At 52.2% G+C, this 23,920-nt stretch overlaps 2 protein-coding genes across 43 annotated transcripts in view; one reads left to right on the forward strand and one right to left on the reverse strand.

Moving 5' to 3' along the window:
* Positions 1-1,800: 1,800 nt before the first annotated feature.
* Positions 1,801-23,920, forward strand: part of METTL23 (methyltransferase 23, arginine) — a 143,845-nt gene continuing 121,725 nt past the window's right edge. For 24 of the 36 annotated variants that reach the window (XR_014238246.1, XR_014238247.1, XR_014238258.1 and 21 more), the window contains exons 1-4: positions 1,801-1,913; positions 2,471-2,554; positions 3,021-3,119; positions 4,647-4,956. The gene's annotated coding sequence lies outside the window, so the exon portion shown is untranslated. Of the gene's footprint in view, positions 1,914-2,470; positions 2,604-3,020; positions 3,120-4,646; positions 6,788-23,920 lie in introns of those variants that run through there. The other 12 variants (XR_014238262.1, XR_014238268.1, XR_014238276.1 and 9 more) reach the window with 5 other exon arrangements.
* ST6GALNAC2 (ST6 N-acetylgalactosaminide alpha-2,6-sialyltransferase 2) lies at positions 6,825-23,787 on the reverse strand. Of its 7 annotated transcripts, none has more exons than XM_082371205.1 (9): positions 23,483-23,787; positions 19,323-19,383; positions 15,890-16,064; positions 15,002-15,170; positions 14,432-14,570; positions 12,794-12,897; positions 10,929-11,012; positions 9,511-9,610; positions 6,825-8,501 (listed from the first exon to the last, which is right to left on the reverse strand). In XM_082371205.1, the coding sequence occupies exons 1-9, from the start codon at positions 23,770-23,772 to the stop codon at positions 8,334-8,336; spliced, it is 1,290 nt and encodes a 429-aa protein (XP_082227331.1). In that variant the 5' UTR covers positions 23,773-23,787; the 3' UTR covers positions 6,825-8,333. The 7 variants fall into 7 exon arrangements, 6 of the variants coding, with proteins under 6 accessions (XP_082227331.1, XP_082227330.1, XP_082227334.1 ...); XM_082371204.1 differs by having other exon boundaries at positions 10,929-11,129; XM_082371208.1 differs by lacking the exon at positions 23,483-23,787 and adding an exon at positions 23,252-23,472.

The following is a 23,920-nucleotide window of genomic DNA, read 5'->3' on the forward strand; positions in this document are numbered from 1 at the left end:
CCAGAGCCCAGAGCCTCTGCCTTTCACAGATCAGCTCCTGCAGGCTCTCAGCCTCACTCTTCCTGCCAGAAAGTGGCTCGAAACAGTGCAACAGGTGCCCATCATTCCCTCCCAGTTTCCTCCCTAACCACCCATGCAAACACACAAAATCCCTCTTCCTTCCCCTTCCCCCCAAACCAAAAACCCTTATATATAAGATCCATTTATATATATATATATATATATATATATATATATATATATATATATACACACACGGTGCAGTATAACTTTGTGGTAAAAGCACAGACTCTACAGGCTGGGATCAAACCCTGACACCACCAGTTACTAGTTGTGTAAACTGGGGCAAGTTTCATCATCTCTCAATGCTTCTGTTTCCTCATCTGTAAAATGGGGGTAGCGATAATGCACTTCACTGTGCAGTGGTGAGGATTAAACGAATTAATATCCGTAAAGTACTCGAGGAGTGAATGGCACACAGTAAGTGCTATGAAGTGTTAGCTATCATTATTGTTTTGCCTGCAGATCACCTGCCTACACACAAGTAGCTTTTGGCAAATTCCGAACTTAGAGTCTGAGATGAAAGGAACTTAGTTTGCAGGGACAGACCCCATTCTTTCTTTCGGTATTATACAAAATAATCTGTCTTCAAGGGTAAGATAGAGAAACGTAAGGGCCAATTTCACACGATAGAAGCTATTGCTGAGTTAATGATTATATTTGTGGAGTACTTACTGTGAGCAGAGGTAGTGGAATACCAACTAGGCCTGTGAGGAAATTAAAAAGAAAAAACAAATTAAAATAGACTTCTGCCTTGAAGAGCTCACAATCCAATTGAGGGAGGCAAACATTAACAAATGTGGTAACTTGAAAATAAGTACCCACAGTGTATTACCATATACAGAACAATTTAATCCAGACTCAGTGCCACTGAGATCACTGCTGAACGGCTGAGGAGCATGGGGAGAAGGTAACGCAGAAAAGGCTTCGTGGTCTTGCAAGTTTAAACCAATTTCCAAATAGGTGTAAATTCTGGCTCTGACTCTAGTTGTTGTTTCGCCCTTTTGTTATTTCAAAAATGAAGCCGGGGTGATTACCTGAAAATCAACACTCAGGAGTAGCAGAGGGTATTACACTATTTCTCAGTTCTTTTCGTAATTTGATTATTTTTCCTTGGAATTAAAGCCACACCCCAGAGGCGGCGGCGGGACCTGTGGCGCGGGGATAAGCCCCCGGGTTCAGGGTAATTTAGAGACCGGCCCAGCCCGTCGCTCTCGGGCGCCCTCTGCCGGCCCCGCCCGTGCCCCACTGCTCTCGCCCCAACTAAGAGCAACTGAGCGGGACGTCGAACAATTCCCTGGGAATCTCCCTCCTCTTCGCTAACGCAGCCAACCACCCCAGACGAACTCGCCCCGCCCCAAATAAAATCCCCAGAGCAATTAAGAACGAAATCCGGCAGGGCCTCAGTTCCCTCAACCGTTCCTCTCGTGAAGTCCCCTCGAGTTTTCTGCGACCTCCACCGCCCACCCAGTCTCGGCCAGGAACACCCTGTTCACTCAATAGATAAATGGCTTTGTGGCCGAAGCGACAGTCCATCTCCGTTTTCTAACGGCCGTGGTTCTATACAGAGCAGGCCTCCCACCCCGGGCTCTCTACTGTCCCTGGCGGCGGCCACCATTTAATCCCGGGTCCAGAGCCGCGCTGAGGACGCGGCTGCCCCGCAACGGCGGCTGTTTGCACTACATTTCCCATCAGCCTTTTCTCAACAGCGCGAGAGTTCCGGCGAGACTGCCGCGAAGAACTTGCGCGCAGGCGCGGGCTTTCTCTCTTTTCGGGGCCGGTCTCGTGGCTGGAAGACATGGCGGCCTCAGGCTGGTCCGAGATAGGCCAGCAACCTCGGACCTTTGGCGGCGGTAAGGCTGCGGAGGTGGGAAAACGGGGTCTTTGTTGACACGGCGCTAACACACTTGGCTGCCCCCTCCTCGAAGGAGAAATGGTGACGCTTAAGCCTGGTCTCCCCGCCAATAGGGTGGTTGGGAGGATTAGCTGAGATAACTGGGAAAACGCTTTCCAAAGGGCGCGAGTTTTCATTACTGAGGGGGGAGAGCCCAAGCCCACCTTGGCGTCGGAGCGGCCCTCCTGGGGGAGAGCGGCCCTTCCGTATTGCGCAGCTCCCGCGCCCCCCTCCCCGGCCTCGCAGACACCCATGTGCTGAGCTCGCAGCCCCAGCGGCCTTGCAGGTCCCCAGGTCTTTACACGGGGCAGACTGACAGGGACGGTTCTCAGTTCACTTCAGGGGTGTTAACGGCTGAATACTTCGCCTCCTCCTCGAGTGCCTTGAGGACGGCCCCAGACAGTTTTTATGTAACTCCACAGATGGTAACCAATGGGATGGTAGACTTTGTGTGGAAAGCCGTAGGCCGTAGTTTTACAACGACCCTTAACATGCTCATGTTTTCGTTCCCCACAGGCCTTTGTTTGGCATCTGCAGAGACGGTGAGAAGCCGACGTGCACGTTGAAGCTTAAAAACTAGCGAATGGAACCCTGCAATGAGTAAGAATGGATGCAGGCAAGACCTGGGTGGGCACCAGAAGTGGGAAAGGTGAGATGGTGTGAAGGCCTACCACATACCGCCCCCTCACACTCTGTTCTGAAGTTCAGCTCGGTGAATCCGGGTTGACACAGAGGTCCGGTTAGGGTGCTGCCTAGAATCAGAGGTGAGGATGGCCTGAGCCAGTGTAATCGGGGCCACTAGGTGTCACTGAAGTCGAAGTGGCTGCCACTGCGTACAGGGGTGACAGGAAGACTTGGAAAATGAGGTTTGGTTGGCCGGGATTTGGAAATGTTTTGTTACTGGTTGAGCTGAGGATGATTTAAAGTTATCCCTGTCTGAAAGGACATCTTTTGTGAGGAGTTCTGACTTGCTGAGGCTCAACTTTTTTAAACACCGTTCTTGAGAATCAGTATCTTAAGTTTGTTTCTGTGAGAATGAAGTGTGTTATCCATATTTCTCTTTTAGGCTAAAGATGTTGGCTGTGGACTTGGAAAAAAGTCACATGAAAACCATCATCCAGAGATACTGAGTGTGAGGATCTTCGTGATGAAATTTCTCTAAAAGGTAAGAGTTTTTGCTCTTTCACAGAATTGCGTAGGTTATGATCCCTTTAAGTATTGGTCTGTTAGATTCCGAGATGTGTGGGTCTTCCAGGATTATTAGTGGCCGGATGAGAGAAGTGGTTTGGAACTCTTTGCTAGATCCCTTGCCAAGCAGCCTCACAGGGTTTGTTACAACCCTACATGAGGTAGATATTTTCCCTGAGTTGCTACTGAGTAAGTAAAGGGAGACAATGAGTTCACTCACGCATAGTTACACGGCTAGGGTTTTTTTATTTATTTTTTTCAAAGAACCATAAAAATATAGCTAATTGATTTTGGGAGGTAGGGGGTCGTTATTATTACTATTAAGCTTTATTTTTTTTTTTAATTTAGAAAATGTCACTGATTTAATGTCAGTTGTAAAGAGGTGTGTCTCAACCAGATTGTAACAAAATTACCTCAGCTTATTCCAAAAGAAACTATTAAGCTTTATTGAGGTATAGTTGAACAACTAGTTACTGAGTTAGGCTAGTGGTTCTCAACTAGGGGTCAGGGTGCGCTGGGACGCCCCGAAGTACCCTGCAATGTGCAAGAGAGCCCCCATGACAGAGAGCTGCCCACCCAAAGCGTCGGTAGGTTGAAACCCCGTGTTAGACTAACTTGAGAGATCTAGACTCCAGTCTCAGCCTGTTACCAGGTGACTGCACCAGAGCCTTATTTCTTCAGTTTGTAAAAACAGGAATGGTGCTTCTCAAACCTGGCTGTGCACCTACAGCGGTTTGAAGTAGTACACACGTTCCTGGACCCCACCTCCGGCCATGATGAGATGGCTCTGGAGTGCAGCCCAAGAATTGTGTGTGGCCATTTAAGAGCGGGTACGGAGGAACGGTTAGATGATCTGATCTACTTTTAGCTCAGGGATTTTTATGACAGCAAGATTATAGTACTGGCTGTTTTTAAGTAGCTCTCAGGGCAGATCTATAATCCCTGTTTTAAAGCACTGAAAGCCACATGGTTGCTCTGCAGTATTGTTTTGCACACAGAGGTGAGTGAAGGAGAAATGACCTTGTTTGATGTCGATTCCTCTTGGCATCAGGTACCCTTTGTGCAGCTGGCCTTCAGTGGTCTGGCTGAAAGAAGTAATCCACACTGTCTCAGGCATTTTACTGACACCAGAAAGACGCTGGAATATATATGCCATACTTGGCTGCTAGACGCTTTGTGCTAAGGGAGACCCTGGCTTTAAAAGGACAGGACCTGTCAGCGTGTCGGGTCTGGGCTGCTGGGTACAGCTGGGCACAGTGCTGCGGGCTGGCTGAGGGGTGGGCGCTGAGTCCATGATGATGTGAGGTTATCCCTGTCTGAAGGCAAAGAAAGGCCTTTCTGTGTGGAATTTGTATATCTGAGACTCAGTTTCCCAAGTCTGCTTTAGAGAAAATTTAGGCCTGGTTTCTTTGTTTTTTTAATGCTTGATTTAAAAGTGAGCTACCTGAGAGAGATTGTGTATATCTTCTTGAATAGGTTTTTCTTTGCAATTTCTCCTCGCCAGGTACAGTCTCAGCCTCAGTTTGAGGCCGAAAAGGATGCTCCAGAACAAGACGCTAACTAGCAGCAGTGCCGTTTCAGCTGCCCTGGACCCGAGGCGGAATTTCTCTCGTGTGTGTAATACAGAAGATCTTTGGAACAGGCTTGGGTGGAGTGTTCTTTTTGCTTCCCCTGTCCTGGCCTTTGAGTTGTGCTGAGTGACAGGGAGACTTTGACATAGGTTTGTTTTCTTCGCTAGGTGTCTGCAGTGAGTGAGACAGAATTGAACTGCTTTGCCTGAAGCACGTGAAATGATGATTCTTCTCCTGTTGTTTGTAAGCTTTCTCTTTCCATCTTACATGTCCCAAAGAAGCCCCACAAGCCTATGATGGTTAGTTATCCCTGTCTGAAAATCTCAACTGAGGGAAAACAATCTGTTCTGAGGCTTAAGGGGCTGGCCCTGTGCTCTTAAAAGAAGTTCAGGCTCTATAAGGGATCGAATTGAATGGACTCCAAAGGGAATTGTGCATACCCTGCCAAGACCCCAGTCCTAATGCATCACCCCTCTGCAGCTTGAAAGCCAGTGGTGTGGCTGCCCTGTCACACTTTAGGCCCCTTGATTAATGGCTCTGAGGGCACAGGCTATAAGAGGTGGCAGAAATGGGCAAGTGGCCCAGATTTGGTTTATACTCTTACTGTGGAATGAAAGAGTGCTTGTCACATATTTCAAGAAAATGAATGCGCTGTTTGAAACGGACGGGAATGGCAGATGTATGCCAGCTGTGGCAGTGAGAACACTTCAGGACTATCTGTCCTCTTGCCCTTGCACCGTATCCTGACATTCAGGAAAGACGGTGTACAGTGGCACTAGCAGAGCGATTTGGTTTCCAGGTGCTTTGTTAACACCAGGGAGCTCTCCTGGCATTAGCTCAGCTCTGTCTGAATGGCATGGCTGGCATGTGAGCAAGAGAGTAGCAAAGTGGTGCTGGGCTTTGTTCCCATTTAAATGCCAGGCTTGAACCGGACACAGATTGCCTTTCTTTTCTGTTGAAGCTGGGAGGTGTGTGCAGCTCTTTATACATAAGGTCACATATTTGTTCGGTCACCAAGGAAGCTATATTTGGAGTGAGATTTAAAGAGCCTGAAAACCGGTCCAAGCAGCTTATAGCTGGAAGTAAAACAAAGCGAAAGGACGTGTTAGCAAGTGGGAAAGTCTACCTGCTGGGTTGTAGTCTGCTTCTGAGTGGACTTGACTGCTCTGTGGGACCCAAGTGAACCTGTAGGTTTGTTTCTGTTTTTGTTTTTTTTAAGCTGTGCCGCACAACTTGTGGGATCTTAGTTCCTCAACCAGGGCTTGAACCCTGGCCCTTGGCAGTGAGAGTGATGAGTCCTAACCACTGGACCGCCAGGGAATTCCCGAACCTGTAGGTTTGACTCCAGAGGGGGTTGAATATAAATGTCGCCAGCACTTCATGGCTGCTCTTCACTGGTACTGGCCACTTGCCAGATTCTGCTCCCTCAGATCCCAGTCTCCCGAAAAGGAGAGTCATCTGGGACCTACCAGGCTGCCCTGAATTGATCTGGTTGTGCCTTCCACACACACACACATGCACACACACACGCATAATGATTGACTGCTTAGAATGAGTTCCTCTAGGATTACCAATTTTTAAATTAGTTTTTTCTTTAAATTTAACCTTCAGTTTTGAGTCTCTTAGTTTGCTGCATCAAATGATTCTTTGGTTTTATAGGTTGCCTCCCAGTGATGCCAGATGGGATCAGTACAGCCCCAAGTGCTAGTTGCTAATGCCTATAAAATACCACCCTCCCCCACCAAAGGAGAATCATTTAAGAGTTCTTTGGATTTCGTCTTCAAAAGTAGCCAAAGAATTCAAGTGACAGGGTATCCCAGAAAATTGTTTGCAGTTAGTGAAATTAGGGTATAAATAAGAACATTCAGAATACTACACACACAGTTTAGGTGATCTTGGTATAGTGGTGGGACAGCAGTGATTATAAAATTAAGTAATTAACGTGCATGCTCTGTTGGGGGAGACTGAAGGGAAAGAGGTGTTCAGCCTAGAAAAACATTTCTCAGTGGATTTCCTATGAAGTCAATGTGTCTTGGGTTTAACTTTGAAACAAATTAAAAAATTTAAAAACTGACTTACTAGCATTTGTGGATTTCAGATTGAGACCCATGTAAAAGCAATGTTTTATTCTGTGACTCAGCGTATTCTTTTATAAGTGAAAGTTTCAGAGAAGAATAGTTGCGGGTAACAGGATGCAATCAGATGTTTTGGTGTTTTTAAGTTTCCCACTAAATTGATCTTATACCCCTCTAACCGGTTGACAGGTTTTGGTAACTACAGATGTGATGGGAATAGGGAAAAATAAAGTATGGATAAAAATGGGTCCAGGCATCGGGAAGCTATGGTTTCTCAAGTAGCTGCTTTAGTCATTAAAGCCTAAATGTCCATTCACTTAATCACGTCTCAATTTCTAAAGTAGCATTTTGATTCATCGCTCTTGTTAGGTGTGCTGATAGGATCATCCCTTCAAAACCACAGACCCAAGGGCCAGGTTTTGGGCAGGGAGGCTCTTGCCTACCAGACCTGTGGAGACATCCCCCCGCCCCCTCCACTGCCTTGCTGGGTACGGTGTGTAGCAACATCAGACTAGACATCAGGACAGTAAATCCCAGGGTTTGCTTAAGGGGTAGTATGGTGATAACTCAGTTGGTTTACACTTCTAATAGAAGCCCATGTAATCTAAAATAAAACTGCCTAAAAAAACAAAAAACTGCCTACATCAAGTCAAATTATTGAAGCCATGATGTTGTGTCCGATAATGAGGGTTCATTACCCGGTAATGTCCTTTTGGTGACAAGGTGGTAATACATGTCCAGTGGGACTTTAATCAGAGGCCAGCAACCTTCTGCGTGGTTGACTCCCATCAAATACCAGAACCTTCCCCATGGTTCTTGAATTCTGAATTCTTTGTGCTAAGCACCCTGCATGATATACTACTTCCCCCAACACACACAGACACAGTGGTTATCCACCATTTATGCAATTATCTAGTTTCAAATCACATTCTGCCTTTCGTGCTCCCACTTTATCAGGGGGCAGAAGTGCGTCGGTCCTCTTCTCAGCAAGGCTGTTCCGACATGTCCTTGAGTTGAACTGCTTTGGAGTTTGTGTGAAGCCGGACACGCTAGTGGTAGGATTTGGGCTGAGAAGCGTGCGTTTGCTTCTGCTGCTGCTTGTTCTTTGTTAACTGAGAGACCCTGAGCCGCTCCACTGACCTCCTGGTCACTCCGTGCCACTACTGTCGTGGGAGCGCTCAGCTATGAAGGATGCGTGCCTCACGCTGGTGAGGGTCAGTCTCCCCTTGAGAGTGTTATCTTCGGCGTTAAAGACAAATCCAGCAGAGAGCAGTCCATTTTTTCTTGGCCAGGGTTGGGATGTCTGCCTCAAACCAGGGGAGAGTCTTCTTGGATGAGCTGAGGACAAGGTGGGGTGTCCCACAAAGAATAGGCTTCAGTGACAGTCACACATCCACTTGGTGTCCTCTGTAGGGAAGAAGGGGGGGAGGGTCAAGGACAGTTGGAGCCCCTCTCAGGCTGAAAAGACCAGAAAGCAGCTTTGGCCACTTGAGGGGCCAAGGGCCTCAGCTCTGCAAAACCACGAAGGTCTTGGGTGCTTCAGGGTCAGCGCTGGTACAGCCAAAGGATGCCAGCCTTGTGCAGGTCTTTCCACAGGGTGGCTTCCAGGGACAGATCATGGTTCACGTAGAATATCAGTGGCTTCTTTACTCGTTCGAAATAGTGGTCAGAAAATTTCTGGTAGTTGCTTGTGATGAATCCATAGGCACTAACCTGGACAAGGACAGTCGTTGAGTTAGCATTTATTGCGCTTCCACTATGTGTAAAGTCACGTGAATTTAGAAAGCCATGTCCCCCCCTTCCCAGCTGCCTTGTGTTGTGTGAAGGTGAGGATAAACAGTTCCCGCCCACACTTTAATGCCCCGAACTGTGCTCTTTCTGCATTTTCTCACTCAGCCTTACAACAATCTTAGGTAGATGTTGTCCCCATTTTACAAATGGGGAACAGGCTCAGAAAGGTAACCAAACATGTGTCCCCCGTCACAAGCTAGTAAGTAGCTGGGCTGGAATTTGAACTCAGGTCTGTGACACCAAAGCTGTGATAATCACTGTGCTCAAGACAGAGGCGGAAAGCCCCTTACCTCCTACTCTTAACGGTGACTGCAGGCAAGAGCCTCCTGTTTAAAACGGGGGAAAAGGTGACCAGAGTCCAGTGGTGCCTGGCCTCAGTTCTTGTGCTGGCTTCAGTGTGGCTCACTGCCTTTTCTTGAAAACTGCTTCTCAGCCTCTGTCTCCGCGCACGTCATGTGGGCACCACCCCATCGAGAATGTCTCACACAGTGATTTCAGAGATTCCTTGTGTGGAAGGCTGCCCACCTCAGTTCTAGAATGTCCTCACAAAAAGATGTCTCTGCCCACTTTTGTTGAGAAGATTTTGCTTTCACAAGAGCAGTTGGATAAAATGTGTCTTAAATACCATATGGAGCAGCTGCCCTGGGGCAGAGGGGGTGTAAGAAGCCAGCCCAGGGGCAGGTGGCTGTGATTGGGAAGGCAAGGCTGGCACAGGGGACTGTCCTATAAGGGACCCTGAAGAGCACTTCTTCCATCCCGTTCCCGAGACCAAGATCACTCCTGCAGCTGGGGCATCCTTACCCCACAGGATAGAGGCCCAGAGTCCCAGATCTGGGCTAGCAGGCCTCATGTAGGGGATATCATGGATCGAATTAGGTTCCGTTCATACCTACTCTGCTGCGGTGGGCTCCTGAGAGAGAAGACCTCTTACCTGGTCACAGGTATGTAGTGCTGTCAGCAACATGAGGGCTCCAGTACTAGGCATGTATAGGTCTCTGAATTTTGTGTTAATCCACTTGGATTTCAGAAACCTGGAATCAAAAAGAGCCATCAAGACTCAAGACTTTTGGTCTTGCACACTAGCTTGATGGTTGTGCCATTACACCAGTTCGGTTGGAAAACTGCAAAAATTTCCGGCCTTTCTACCCCAACCCATCCCCTATTTGGGAAAAGACCAAATGAACTATATGCAAAAATATTTGGTTGAAATAACACTTTAGGTAACGGGGTGAGAAGAGGAACAGGTCCTCCCAAAGGACTGCAGGTGAGAGCCTTCCCCTTTCTCCCACTCTCTAGAAGCCTGAATCCAGTCTAACTCACCTTTCTCTCGGCAACACCCTCCTGCACCACAGTGTCTAGGGCATAGGTGGCCTAGTTATTTAGGCGGAGACCTAAGCTTCTACCTCCAGACTTTGGCCAAGCAGGAGCCACGTATGAGGACAGAGCACACAGGTCCTGTGACTGGAGGCACTGGCGAGGTGATGCACGTGTGTGCACACGTACACACATTCAGAGACACCCAGAACAGTCCAAAAGTGAGGCCACAGTGTGGTGACCACAGGGCTTGACCTCAGCCCTGGATTCTCATCTAGGCTTTGCCAGGCAAATCGCCTAGCCTCTCAGCCTGGTCTTCCTCTGTTGAGTGGTCTTCAGTTTGCCTCCCAGACCCACCTGCCACCCCTGGCCTGCTCTGTGTCTTAGGACGCCAGCCTCTGGGCCGTAGTAGGGTTTCTCAGCTGCAGCACTACTGTTACTTAGGGCCAGATAGTTGCTTGTTGCAGGGGCTGTCTTGTGCATTGTAGGATGATCAGCAGCCGCCCTGGCTTCTGCCCACTCGTGGCACTCACGCTTTCCTAGCGACAACCAAAAATGTCTCCAGACCAGGACAGTTGACCTGCCTTCTGCTGAGAACCACTGGTAGGAGGGGGGGTGGGGTTTGGGATCTGCAGGCAGGTGTTCCCCAGGCTCCTCCCCACGGTCTCCCGTGTTTGAGCTGTGTTCAGGCCTGAAAGTGATGACAGCTCGGTTTCTACCGGTCCCAATACAGCCCCACATCTGTGGTCCCCCCATGCCCGGCCTAAGCCTTTCTGAACATCCCTAGTAAGGAAACCTGATGAGTTCCCTCTCCATTTCCCATCTACCTTGACTGATAGAACACCACCTCCATCAAGGTATAATATTCAAATAAAGTAGTAAGTGAAGCAGTATAAGTGCTTCGGGTGTCCTCGTACATGGCCCCCCTGTGGGTTTCATCCTTGGGGGGATAAAGCCGGTGCTGCCGGTGGGTGTGGAGCTGGGGGTGGGGGGGGAGGAGCAGTTCTTCCCAGCACCACCCCTACCCCCACCTACCTCTCTGTCAGGTAGCTGATGAAGTCTGGATGGAGTAGCTTGAATTTGCTGGCGGAGGCTTCTGGTCCAAAATAGGTCTGAGGCCTAGGACCCACGATAGAAGTGGACAGAGCGGCCGGTGCCGTCGTACGGCCCGTTGGGGAGTGAGGAGAGGGGAAAGGCACCGCGACGGTGGCGGTGTGTGGACCGGTAGGAGCGGGGCTGGGCGTAGTAGCGGGAGAAGGGGGTGTAGAAGGTGGCGGGCAGCACCGTGGGGACCACGTGCGGCTTCCCGCCCACCAGGACCTCCAAGGGCGGGGTGTACGTGAGAGAGGAGGGGGGTGTGAACAGAGCGGGAGGAGTCGGGTAGGAGCAGTTGACCGGGTGGTGGGGAGGGGGTGGGAGGAGAGGGAAGTAGAGAGACGCAGGGGGGGCGCGCTCTCGGTTCTGGGAGGGGCAGGGGAAGGAGCAGGGGAAGCACTGGTTTTGGGGGAGTGGTGAGGTAGGAGGCTGGAAGAAGGGGGGCTCCTTCAGGAAGCGGGGCACATAGGGGGCGATGTAGAGCGGGATGCCCCGAATGGGCCCGATGTAGGAAGCCGAGGGTGCAGGGCTGTGGGACGGGGACTGGGCGCCGGGCACAGGGGGGGTTTGGGAAGAGTTTCGAGAGAGAGATTTTAAGCCAGATTGGGAGGGAGATTTGGAGGTGGGTGGAGTGACGTTTTGGGCAGACCCTCGAGGCTGGACGTGAGGGCTAGGGGTCAGGGAGGAAGCCCGGGAAGAGGGCTGTGAGGCATTTGGGGTGGCAGGGTGAGAGGGGGGACGAGAGGAAGACCCCCGGGTGGGGGACGCGGAAGGGGCTGAGCCACCAGCGCTGGCGTAGGGCTGCTGGTTGGTGTGGTTGGATCGGGACTGGGTAGGGGACTGGGTAGGGGACGGATTAGGGGTAGGGGAGGGGGAGCTCATTGGTGTTGGGGAGGCTTATGTCCGCCCGATGTCTTTGAGCCAGCCCCGCCAAGAGCCAGTCCCGCCCTGGGTCACAAAGCCCACCCTCATGACCAGGTGCAGCATTGTGAGCTCTTGCAAGGGATTGTTAGGTAATCACGAGGGGGGTGGGGCACAGGGCAGGGCTGGTGGAGCCAGCCTGGCCTCTGAGGGCTTAACCCCCAAGGAGGCCTCAGAAGCTGCTCTTTCACGGTGGGTGAGATGTCCTGGGGCCACCGATATAGGAGGCGGGTCTTTGTCACGGGGGTGGCGCAGATTTCTAAGAACCTGACTCAGGGACAAGAAATTGTCTCAGCGCCACAGGGAGAAGGTTTAGATGAGGCCAGGACATGGTTCAAAAGAGCCGGACAAAAAAAAAAAAAAAAGAGCCGGACACAGTCCTGCTGCCCAGGAAGATGGGGGAGAAGAGACAGAGGGCCCTTTGTTCCCACTTCGCCGGACACTGGACCCACGTCGCCTGCTCTCCCATTTCATGGGCAGTCTTGGGAGGGTGCCCGCCAGGAGGAATGGAATGGATACTGGCCCCCACTCTTGGTTTCCAGACACAGTGTGCTCAAACAGGACAGCAGAGCCAGCTGTGGACAGGTCCTGCGGTGGCCACTGGCTGGGTGGCTGGGTTGTTTGTGGGGACAGCAGCCTGAAGCTGAGGGGCCAGGCCTGCCTGCTCAGAAAGGAGCCCCTTGAACCTACAGCCCGCCTTGTCAGGAGGGTCCCTGGGGACCAGCAGCGTTACCTAGGCTTTCCTGGGGGTAGGAAAAAAGAGCTTAATCTTCTAATGCTCTGTTGAATTCTTGGGGATTTTCTTGCCGCCTTCACCCACCTTTCCCATCCGACAGTGGACCCTGGGAGCATTACCATGCCCTGCCCCCTGCTTGGCTGCTCACCTGTCCCCTTTATCGGGGCCCTCAGGGACAGGCACACCTAGAATGGCCGATCTCAGCATCACGTAGTCGCGGATGTCTGAGGGGATGAAGATATAGCGCAGGTCCTGTCGGAGTGACAGAGAAACAGCCGCAGTGGGAACGAGACCACGCCAAGATCCTCCTCAGAGTGGACGGCTCTGCACCCAGTCTGTGCCCTGACGGGAGCATTTCCCTTTTATGCCTGTAATTCCCACTTTCAGGTACCCTGGTGGTTTCAGTACTCAAATCCTTTGATACTCTTCCCTTCAAGAAGCGATGCTTAATTGCCATCCCCTTGAGTGTGGGCTGGACTTCGTGACTAATGAACAAAATTTTCCTAATGCGTAGAAAAAAGTGGAAGTAAGGAAGGGTATGTGACCTTGGAAAGTGGGTCATACAAGGCACTGGAGCTTCCTTGCTCTCTGGGATCGCTCACTCTGGGGGGAGCAAGGGCTGTGAGGGAGCTATCTCAGCTCCGGCCGGACGCAGGCCTGAGAACTGCAGCCCCTGCCAATCCTGACTGGGAGACCCTGAGCCAAAACCACTCCGCTGAGCTGCTCCTGAATTCCTGACCCATGAAAACTGTGAGATGATCAGTGCTTGTTGTTTAAAGCTACTAGGTTTGGGGGTAGTTTGTCATGCAGTTATAGATAATGCCTACAGGTTCTGTGGCTACACCAGAAATGGAGCTGTCCCATTTTCTGTCACGAGCTGAAAGAGGCCTCGGCGCACAGACACTGTGGCTAGGACACCCCTGAATTCCCTGGTCAGAGGAGGAAGCGTCTAGAAACTCAAACCACTCCTATTGAGCATCCCAGAACCCTTATCCTGGGACTTCCCCGCTGCATGTGGTAACCAGCCCACTCTAGAAGGGAAGCACTGTGTTACAGCAACTAGCTGTGGTTGAAAGAACCTGGAAGCGGCAGACAGACTCAGATTCCAGTTCTCCTGCTCCGAAGCTGGGGCTCTGGGCATGTTTTCCTCAACTGCTCTGAACCTCAGCTTCCTGCACGGTCTGCTGTGAGCCCTCAGGAGGGCACACATCATTCTTCCAGTGGGCAGCGTGAGAAATGGAAACAACCCTAGCACTGCGGTCAGAGGGGCCTGGATTTTGATGATTCTGGCTGGGTGGTGGCCTTGGACACACTGCCCTCTGGAAAGGGGCTGCTGTGATGCCTGTATCCGGCGCTGGGAAGGGGGGAGGCACTCAGTAAATACCCTCCCACTGTGTGTAGCGTGAGCTCTGGGTGGGGGGGAGTCTGGATTTGAATCCAGCCCCACCGCTGCTTTACTGCCTGAAGGGGCCCTGAGCCTTAGTCTCCTCACCAGTAAGAGAGGGCTGGCGTGGCCTCTGTAAGTGCCTGGCACTCCATAGGCTTTCAGTCAATATTATCCATTTGTGTTCCACCCCAGAGTTGTCCTGAGCCACCTGAAACCACAGGGCGCCCCTGCCCAGATCCACCCCTTCAGTGGCTCCATTGCGGGGGCCCAAGACCCTGGCACAGCCTCTCTATGCCCTGGGCTGGGGCTTGGGAACCCTGTGGCCCACCACTCAGATGCGGGTTGGGAAACAGTGGCACCGACTGTCAGTGACAACGGTGTGCCCATCAGCGGCCTCACCTGTCCCTGCGGCACAGAGGTGAAGCCCAGGTTTGAGTAGGAGATGAGGGAGTTCTTCATTGTGTTTACAGTGAAACCGTAGAAGGAGGTCTTGGTGCCCACGTCATTCTCAAAGCCTTTGATCACAGCACCATTGAGTCTGGTCCAAACAGAGGCCCATCAGCCTGCGTGTGGCTACACGATGCTGCGTGTTTACTTCCATCCCCAGGGGGCCTCGCCTGTCCCTGTTCCATCCCCAGGGTTCTGTTGCGCCCTCTGCCCACAGCAGCCCCAGTGCCCGGTCACTAGCCCTATCGCCACAGCTCGGGACCTGAAGGGATGCCCTGTGAAGTGGACAAAGCTGACCCTGGCAGCTCCTTCCTCCTGGGTCCCCTTAGCCGACCACACCCTCACTCATCTTCAGGGCCTGTTTCCGTAATGCCTTTGTCCGTGCCTGTCTGCCCATTACAAGTGCTGAGCTGCCTGAGGCCACTGCTGCCTTGGCCCCTGCCCTCACCTGTGGTGCTCCCCTGGGGGCTGGCTGGGGACCAGCTCCTCTCCTGCTTCCTCCCTGGCCCCTGCCCCACATACCTGAACACGTAGTCATGGGCATCGATGTTCTGACCCTGGCGGGAACCATTCAGAATGCCTCCGTTACCCACCACGGCACACCGGATGCAGCCCGGAAGCAGCTCCCTGGAGACGGTAAACAGCCTGGTGCTCTCAGAGCCATTCAGGAGGCTCAGGGTGGAGGCGATGGCTGTGGGTGTGGGACAGGGTGGGGCACCACGAGGGGTCACATGGGTCACTGGGGCCTTCCCAAGACTTCCTGGCTCCCCCCACCTGCCTGAGGCCTGACACCAGCCCCTCTCCAGAGGCACAGAGGGTGGAGGACAATGAAATGCCAGTGGGAAGAGGGTGGTGGAGCAGGGGGTTTGGCTGTGCCCTCAGTCATCTCAAGCACTCAGATACCAGTCCTCCCAGGACCGTGTGTATTCCCAAAGAAAATAATCGGAGGCATGGTGGGGTGAGGGGCATATTTAACGTGGAGGGGGCTCTGGGCGGTTTCCCACAGCAGCAACCATCCGCAGGCTGTTTGAGACCCCACAGCCGCTGTCCTCGGCCACCTTTGGACACTGGCATCTTTCACACCAGGGAAGCCCCAGGATGGTGAGAGCCGCTTGCAGGGGCAGCCAGGGCCGTCTCCTGGACCCTGTGGTGCTTGTAGAGATGGCTGGGGGGGGGCGGGGGAGGAGTGAAAGCTTATAGAGTGCCAGCCCAGTGCATAGAGAGGCTGTGCCAGGGTCTGTGCCAGGGAAGTCAGGAGTCGCACAGCAGGGGTATCGAGCCCTGAGGCCCGCCTGGGAGGAAGAGGCAGGGGGTCCACATCTTGGTGCTGTGAGGGAGGAGAGGCCCATTCTGCACCAAGGCCAAAAGCAGGAGCAATGGACTAGTTGAGGGCAGAGGGCTGCAGGTTACCTTGGCTGGAGAGCCCCTGCCAGCCATAGGGGGCTTTGTGCCGGCTCAGGCTGTCCCAGAGCTCCTGGGTGAAGAGTTTCCCTGACAGCAGCACTGGAATGGAGAGATCAAACAGATCCCGGAAGTGAGGGTGCCGTCGAATGGCGAGAGAAAGTGAGTGTCGACAGGGCAGGTTCTGTGGGTGAGAAGAGAAGAGGGCTGTTTCTGGGGGTTGGGGTGGGTAGGAGCCACCAGAGGGCTGGGCGGAAGTGCTGCCCTTCTCCCTCCAGACTTGGGCAACCCCCAGATCTGCAGGCCCAGGTGGCCTGTAGTGCAGCAGCCCAGCGGGGGCGAGAGAGCTTTCTGGATTTACCCTGCCCAGCCCTTCTCCTGGGTTCCACATCTCTCAGGCCTGATGGCTCTGGCCTCCTACAACTTCACCTCACACTTGGGGGGAACTTTGAGGCATTTTCCCACAAATGGGTAAGACCTGCCTGCCCTGTGGTGGAGGAGGTCCAGCCTGGGCTTAGGAATCCGTCAGCCTGGATCCAAATCCCAGCTCTGGCAGTCCTTGCCGTAGGATTCACGTGGAACGGGCTGCTGGGAAGATTTATGACATGTTTCTGCCAGTCGGTGCCTATACTGAATTGAAGAGTGTCCCCTCCCCCAATTCATGTCTGCCCAGAACCTCAGAATGTGACCTTATTTGGAAATAGGGTCTTTGCAGATGTAATTGGTAAGATGAGGTCATACTGTATTAAGGTGGGCCCTAAATTCAATGAGTGGTATCCTCGTAAGAAGGCATGTGCTGATGGGGGCAGAGATTGAGTGATGCAGTTACAAGCCAAGAAACACCTGGAGCCTCCAGACGCTGTAAGAGGCCAGGAGGGATTCTTCCCTAGAGCCTTCAGAGGGAGGCTGGCCCTGCTGACACCTTGATTTCAGACATCTGCCCTCTAGAACTGTGAGAGAATCCATTTCTCTTGTTTTAAGCCACCCAGTTTGTGGTAGTTTGTTCCAGCTGCCATAGAAAGCCCTCCAGGGCCTCTGCACACAGCGACCTTGAAGGCGGGCAGTGTACCAAAAAGGCCTCAGCTCCATCTGCCTGCAGCCCCCATGTCAGAATCCTGAACAGCTTGGGCTTGGGTGGAGCTGTTCTTCCCACTGAAGGGGGCTCTTTGTTAAGCCGTTGGTTTGATCAAAGGACAATGCAGGAAAGAGCTGTACAGTCATTTCTGCTATTATGTGACATATGAGTGCTTAAAAACCATTATGCAAAATTGTGCAACCAAAACCACAGGGCTTTTGGGAAAAGGGATTAGCAGCGCAACACTCAAAAACTTGATCAGTGATGCATAAAATAAGGAAGAACGTAGGTAAGATAGAAGCAGTTCTACAAACATTCGCTGGTTAAGAAATATATAAGTACTACTAAAACTATGGCACTTGACCTTGGAAAAGATTTGACATTTGCTTGGGGATGTGGGTGTCGGAAGGGTGGCAGCTTGGGAGTTTTCGTGAAGTGGTGGAAAGCCGGTTATAACATATGCGATGAAGCAGATGGCTATCTGAAGTGTGCGTTGTGTGTGCCTTTTGTGTATTCCTACATGGCTCCCTTTGGTTGAGTGTGGTTTTTTGCATTTACCAGTGTTCTTGCTGACAGAATCACTGATAAACACACACGAAATTTGGATTATGCTCATATTGTTTACTAATATAGCAGTCTTTATGGAACAAATTCATGTTTTCAAAGCAAGCATTAAGCCGAACTGACAGCACTAATTTCACTACTATTCGGTTTATCATAGGGATGTTTTCCAGGGCCTTCTTTACGAGGCTCCAAGAGAAAAATCTTCAGGTCTCTGTATCTGGAAAGGCTGCACTTTCCTTGGGCAACTGGCTTGCTTTTTATCTCATGGACAGGGTGGCAAACTTTCCTTCTTTGCTGTGGCCACTAGGAAGCTAAGAGCCGGATATACAGCCCATCTCTTACACCCGGTGGCATATTTTTCATGCACTTATCTGACGTTGTCTACTTTTCCTCCCTTTATTTTTCCTTTACCTGCTTCTTCATTTTATTCTTCTTCTTTTTTTTTTTTTTGCCATGTCATATGTGTCCGAAAGCCACCTCAAATCCTTTTTTTAAATGAGGTGGGGAAATATGTCAATTAGCACCAAGCAGCTCAAGGTGAAAAGGACTTTAGGAAAAGTAAAGGTGACCTGACCAAGCGCTTATAAGACCCTTGAGGCCTCTCTTCAGCCCGCTGGCCAAGTGTCCACCAGGCCTCTGTTCTCAGGAAGGGGTCCCCGTCACCTGCCCAGGGCTGCTTACTCTGTCTCTGACCGCTCAGCAGTCACTAAGTCTTGCATGGGGTGAAATCTTGCTCCCTGAGGCTTCAGTTAACAATTTCCAGTCTCTCGGGCATTAAAAACAACTCTTAAACCCGAATCAAGCCAGAATTACCCAGTCATCACCCCTCCCAACCGCAGCACGCAGAGGGGGAGAGGCCGTATTGCTCAGTGGTTCAGAGCCAGGCTCCGGGGTCGAATGAGAGGCTCGAACTCCTGTACCACCTCTTCTCCATGAGTGACCTTAACCTTTCTGTGCCTCATTTTACTCATCTGTAAAACTGCCTCACAGGCTTGCAATGAGGCTTAAGTGAGAGAACTCGCGTAAAATGCTTGAGACGGCCTTTCAGGCCACAGTCAGCGTGATCTGTTACAGAGCAGGGCCCGGAAGTTCTCAAACATCTTCCCAGGGCTTGGTGTTTACTTCATGGTGAGCAGTTTAAATGTGACTTTTACAGTCAAAAGACATTTTGAGGAGTAGAATGTAAAAGTCACAGGACTTTTTTTTTTTTTTTTTAGTTGTTAAGCAGTTTAAATTTTATTGACCTCCTGGTTTTTTAAAAAAAGTTAAATTTAAGGTCACACTTCTAAGTTCGATGCATTATATACAGATCGTGCAGAGTATGACTATGAAGAGATACAAATTAGTCCATGCCGAAAAAGGTTTACTAGGGTACAGAATCATTTTCATAAATACATATAAAATTCTTGTGAGGATAGAAGAGGACTGACTCTTCAGGTTTTCTGAGACACTTTTCAAAGTGACTCAAGGCACAAAATGTGCACTACTGAGTCACAGGACTTTTAAAGATAAATCAAGACTTCCCAGAACTTTTCAGCTGGCTACACCCCAAGGAGTAAATATGGAGTCACCCTTCTCTGCTGTTGGGGTGCAGGGAACCCCAATGGTCAGGTCTGAGGAGCCCTGACTGGCTGGCCGCTCAGTTCTGTGCTTCCTTTGGGGGAATGGTGGGGGGGTGGGTTCCAGAGTGCTCCCACCCAGCAGGCTCATGAGAATGTTCTCATTCGTGCTTTTCTTACCCCTTTTCCCTGAGTGCTAACTTGAGAATGTGAGAAACCGCCACAGGGTAGCTGGCCCCAGTACCTTTCTCGTCCTAGAATTCGATGCCTTGGGTCCAAAGAAAGCTCGAGACGATGTGATGTTCCTGGGGGAGAAGGCAGAAGTAAAGCAGGGGTCTCACCTGCCCCTGGAACCTGCTGTCTAGCTCTGTTAGCTCTGGGGGCTGACAGTCCATCAGGGTCTGATTGTTTCTTCTGTGCTCTGATTCTTGCCCATCTCTCTCTCTTTGGGCACACAAAATACTGTCCTATTATTATGTTCTACCCAGAAACCAAGAAATAAAGAAGCCCCTTGGCAAGCGGCTGAAATGTGGAGTGTATAGGAACAGTGAGGTGGTGGTTAAGAGATGAAAATATAAAATAGGAAAGATTGCCAGCCCCCTGGGATTGTGACCATCTGAGGGGTCTCCCTGCCAAAAGGCCCCAGAAACAGGTGTTAGATCCCAGGTGCCTTGGGCGCCCTTCACCTGGTGAAGGGCATGGGTCTGAAGCCTGACTCCGTGGATTTGTATCCCAGGATCTCTGGAAGCTACTGAACTTCTCGGAACCTCAGTCTGTGTGTCTGTTCAGCTGGGATAATCATATAGGTGTAAAGATAATCACATTGAGACAGGCTGGGACCTGGGGGCCTTTGCTGCAGTGCTTGCACGTGGACAAACGACCCCTTGAGCCACAGAATGCAAAGAAACTATAAGGGACTAAAAACAGCCGGGTGCATGTACAATTGGGGCAAATTATGAACAACAAGATACAAAAAGACCAAAAACTCAGCAAAAGCAGGGTGTCCAGCAAAAGCAGGATACTGCACATGTACCCTGCACAGGGTACCACCAAGGGGGTGGGCAGACCACCTAAGCCACCCCTCTGGCCCAACCCCTGGACCCATTCCTACTGTCACCCAGTATAAGGAACCAACTCGCCCCGCCCCCCAAACCCAGGGAGCAAGCAAGGGAACCTGTTACTTGTTTTCACTTCCCCCTACTGCAGCAGGGGCCCCAATAAAGCCTTGCCTGAATTGTTGGGAGGTGCAAACACAGAATCTACGTTATCTTACATAAAAAGTGTCCTCTAAATATTAGCTATTGTTACCTAAAGGGCAAAGGGAAAGGACCTTGTGACAGCCTCTATGACACTGTCCCTTGTGGAAGGAGCTAAGTTACTGGCCCACCCCACCTCCCGGGTGCTAGGTGGTCCCTGAACCAGGGCACAGGACAAACACAAAGGAAGGAATAGGAGCCCCTAACCATTCAAGAGGGTGGTCAGGCTGCTCCCAGACTCCTACCCCCTCCCCTATAGCCACCAGGGAGCAGGTGGGGAGGATTTTTGGATCAGCGGGGGGTTTTTTTGTTTTTGTTTTTTAAATATTTTAACTTACGTATTCATTTGGCTATGCTGGGTCTTAGGTGTGGCATGCGAACTCTTAGTTGCAGTATGTGGGATCTAGTTCCCTGACCAGGGATCGAACCCAGGCCCCCTGCATTGGGAGCGCAGAGTCTTAGCCAGTGGACCACCAGGGAAGTCCCGGATCAGCGGTTTTGAGGGAAACAGAGGCCTCTTGCTTCTAGGTGCCAAGACAGCTTGAGCCACAAGGGAGCCTGTGACCTGCCTGCCTTCAGGTTTGTGAAAGACCATGGAGGAGCAGGCCAGGAAAAGCAGGGCGATCCCTTCCCCCACCTGTCTCTTTTGCCCCAGACAGGCCGCCTACATAATTCTGTAGTTCCTCTTTGAGGAACTGGGACTGTGGTGCTCAGCCTAGGTGGCCTTCGAGAATCCTAGGGAGCTTGTGAAGGGCACCGGTGCCCCATCCCTGAACTCTGACCTGATTGTTCTGGGCCTCAGGTGATCTAACTCCCCCTCCCCCACTCACCCCTCCCTCCCCGGTGATTCTAACACGCAGCCAGGCTTGGAACCTGATGGAGGAACTGCTGAATTGGTGGAATAGAGACAGAAGGGACAGAGTTGTGGGGTGGGGATGGGGAGCCCCTCAATTCAGTTTTGCTGCTCTGAATTGCCCCAGCCTCAGGGAGGCCTGCTCCTCTCCCCAGAGCACCCCTTATGCTCACAGACTTCCCCCAGCCCCTCCCACTCTGGAATCCATGGGCATTTCCACACCAGCCTGGGAGCTGGGAAGGAGTGGGAAGGGCCAGCCCAGCTCACCCGCACCCCTATGGAAAGTTTAACCAGCCCGAGGAGAAAGGAGGTCGATGTTGTGCAGTTTTTCATAAAACTAAATTTACTCAACTTAGATCATATTCTTAGGAATTCTTCGCTCTAAAATAGCCTTTTCTTTTACAAAATAATGTTGACAGTAGATGGTAACTGGCAGGTTACTGGCGTCCTGTAGCTATCCTCACCCCCTCCTCCAGAAAAAAACAAGTCTAGAAATCCCAAGCCCACGAACTACTGATTCAGATTCTTCTGTGAGTAAATTCCTGAACCGATTCCACTCTCCAACCTGCAAGGAGAGCCCCGTCTCGGGTGTGGTAGGCCTGGTCCCAGGGCCTTGCTTCCCTGGACTCTCCACTGTAGCCAGCCAGGTAGGTCCGTTTTTGGTCCCCAGTTGGGGAGGTCGCACAGCCTGCAGTCCCCACCCAGACTTCCATCCCACCTGCCACCCTGCTTATACACCTCTTACCGAGACTGAGTCTGGACCTGGCCCCTGGGGTTTAGTTACAGCACAGACATCACCAAAACAACAAGGATACGGACAGGTTCTTGGGTTGTACTAGATTTTTAAAAGATGAAAGATCTTTAAAAAAAGCTTTGTTGAGGTGTAATGGATGTTCAGCAAACCTCATATTTAGAGTGGTATTACTTTCAACAGATGTTCAAATGTGTTTCAAAACATCCTTACATAAAACTGACAAGGATCCCCTTTCTTAATACCCTCAATATTCTCAGTCCTTCTGCTTATGCAATTTCTCACTCCAGGGAGATGAAGTAACTTCAGGTTTTGCCTGCTAGAGCACCTTTTGTTCTAAAGGGACTGGACTCGTAGTCAGTGGCAAGGGTGTTTCATATTGTTTTGCAGCTTTGGGTGCCCTCTGACATTGTTTCCTGAGAGCACACACTAATTTTGATTTCATTCCCTTATCCCTGGAGCAAGGTTTAGTAAGGACTGTGCCGGTGGGAAAGCGCTGGGAAGGGAAAGCCAGGCCCCGGAGGCCTCAGAAATCCAGACTCTGGGCACAGCTCGGCCCACCTTCCAGAAGTAAAGCTAAATCCTTTTGAGCCTTCTTCAGTAACTGGAACCATCACCTACCAAAGGCAGGCTCTCAGATTTCTCCTCCTGGGGCACAAATGAAAGAAAGGTGCCCAGGGTCGGCGAAAGGGAGTGGAGCGCAGGAGGAGGCTCAGGGAGGGGAACTTGGATGGAGCCCAGGATGGGCCCCTGTTCGCCGATCGCGCCCGATTGCGCCCAGATGGTGCTTATCAAAATAAGAAACGGAGCAGAGAGCCGGGAGTTAAGGGAGCCGGGCGTGGGGAGGGCGGGGACCACAGCTAGAGGGAGAGGCGACCCGCCGCAGCCTGGCTGAGGAGCCCGGCCAAGTCTGAACCGGGAGACTTGGATCCCTGCCCCCAAGGAGAGCCTGAAAAAAACGTGACGTTAGCGAGGGACAATGGGTGGCAAAAACGGGACTGTTTTTAAAAGATTCAGGTGTCCTAGCCAAATCTGGACAATAGAAAGGGTTTCTACTCAGGGCCGGAGGGAAGTAAGCATAAGGCTGTCGGGAGCGGATCGCCGGTGCGCAAGGGGCGAAGCTACTCTCGGACCCCGGCAGAGGCTGTGGGCCCCCGGCAGCACGAGTTTAACGCCGGGGTGGAGGCTCTGGGGACAAAGGGCCGCAGCCCGAGTGCCCGCGGCAAGCCACTCCGGAGGGCGGCCCAGCCGTGAGCTGGGCGCCCTGCGCGTCCCCTGCGCCCGCCGGACAGGTCCCGCGTGGCAGCCCATACCTGGCTCCGGTCAGGGGCCCCAGGTACGACTCCACCGCCGAGGAGTACAGGGCGACGAGGATCCCCGAGCAGACAACCGCGAACAGGAGCAGCAGCCAGAAGAGCGGGCCGCGCGGGAGCCCCATGCAGCCCCGGCCCGCGGGCGTCCCGTCGGCCGCAGTCCCGGGCGGAGGGGAGAGGTGCCGGGCCGGACTCCCGGAGTCGGCTGCCCGGCCCCGCCCCGCCGCTCACCCTTCTGCCCGCGCCGCGCCTCCGGACGTCGCCGCACCCTCGGGGCCTGCGCGACGGGTCCCAGAGGGGAGAATGAAGCGCCGGCGCCGGGAACTGCCCTCGCCCCGCCGGCGCCCAGCCCGGGGACACCGCGAGCCGCGGTTGGGCAGGGCGTTTCCCGGTACCTTCAAGGGCGGGTGCGCGCGGTCCGGGGGCTGCGGGACGCGGGGAGACGCCGCCACCTGCCGCGTGGGCTGCGCACTGCGCCCTCGGGGGCCTCGGCTCGCGGCTTCCCGACGCCCGAGGCCCATGGGAGGGGCGGCGAGGATGGAGGAGCAAACCCTGACAGCTCAGACCCTGGGTGGAGCTGGAGGGGGTGAGGTAGGGAGCCTGCCGGGGTGGGACGGGTGGGGGAGCTGAGGCTGTTCATCCCCCTCATTTGGTGACTGGCCGGGGCCC

This window comes from Balaenoptera borealis (genome assembly GCF_965194805.1).
Source record: "Balaenoptera borealis genome assembly, chromosome: 20".
NCBI lineage: Eukaryota > Metazoa > Chordata > Mammalia > Artiodactyla > Balaenopteridae > Balaenoptera > Balaenoptera borealis.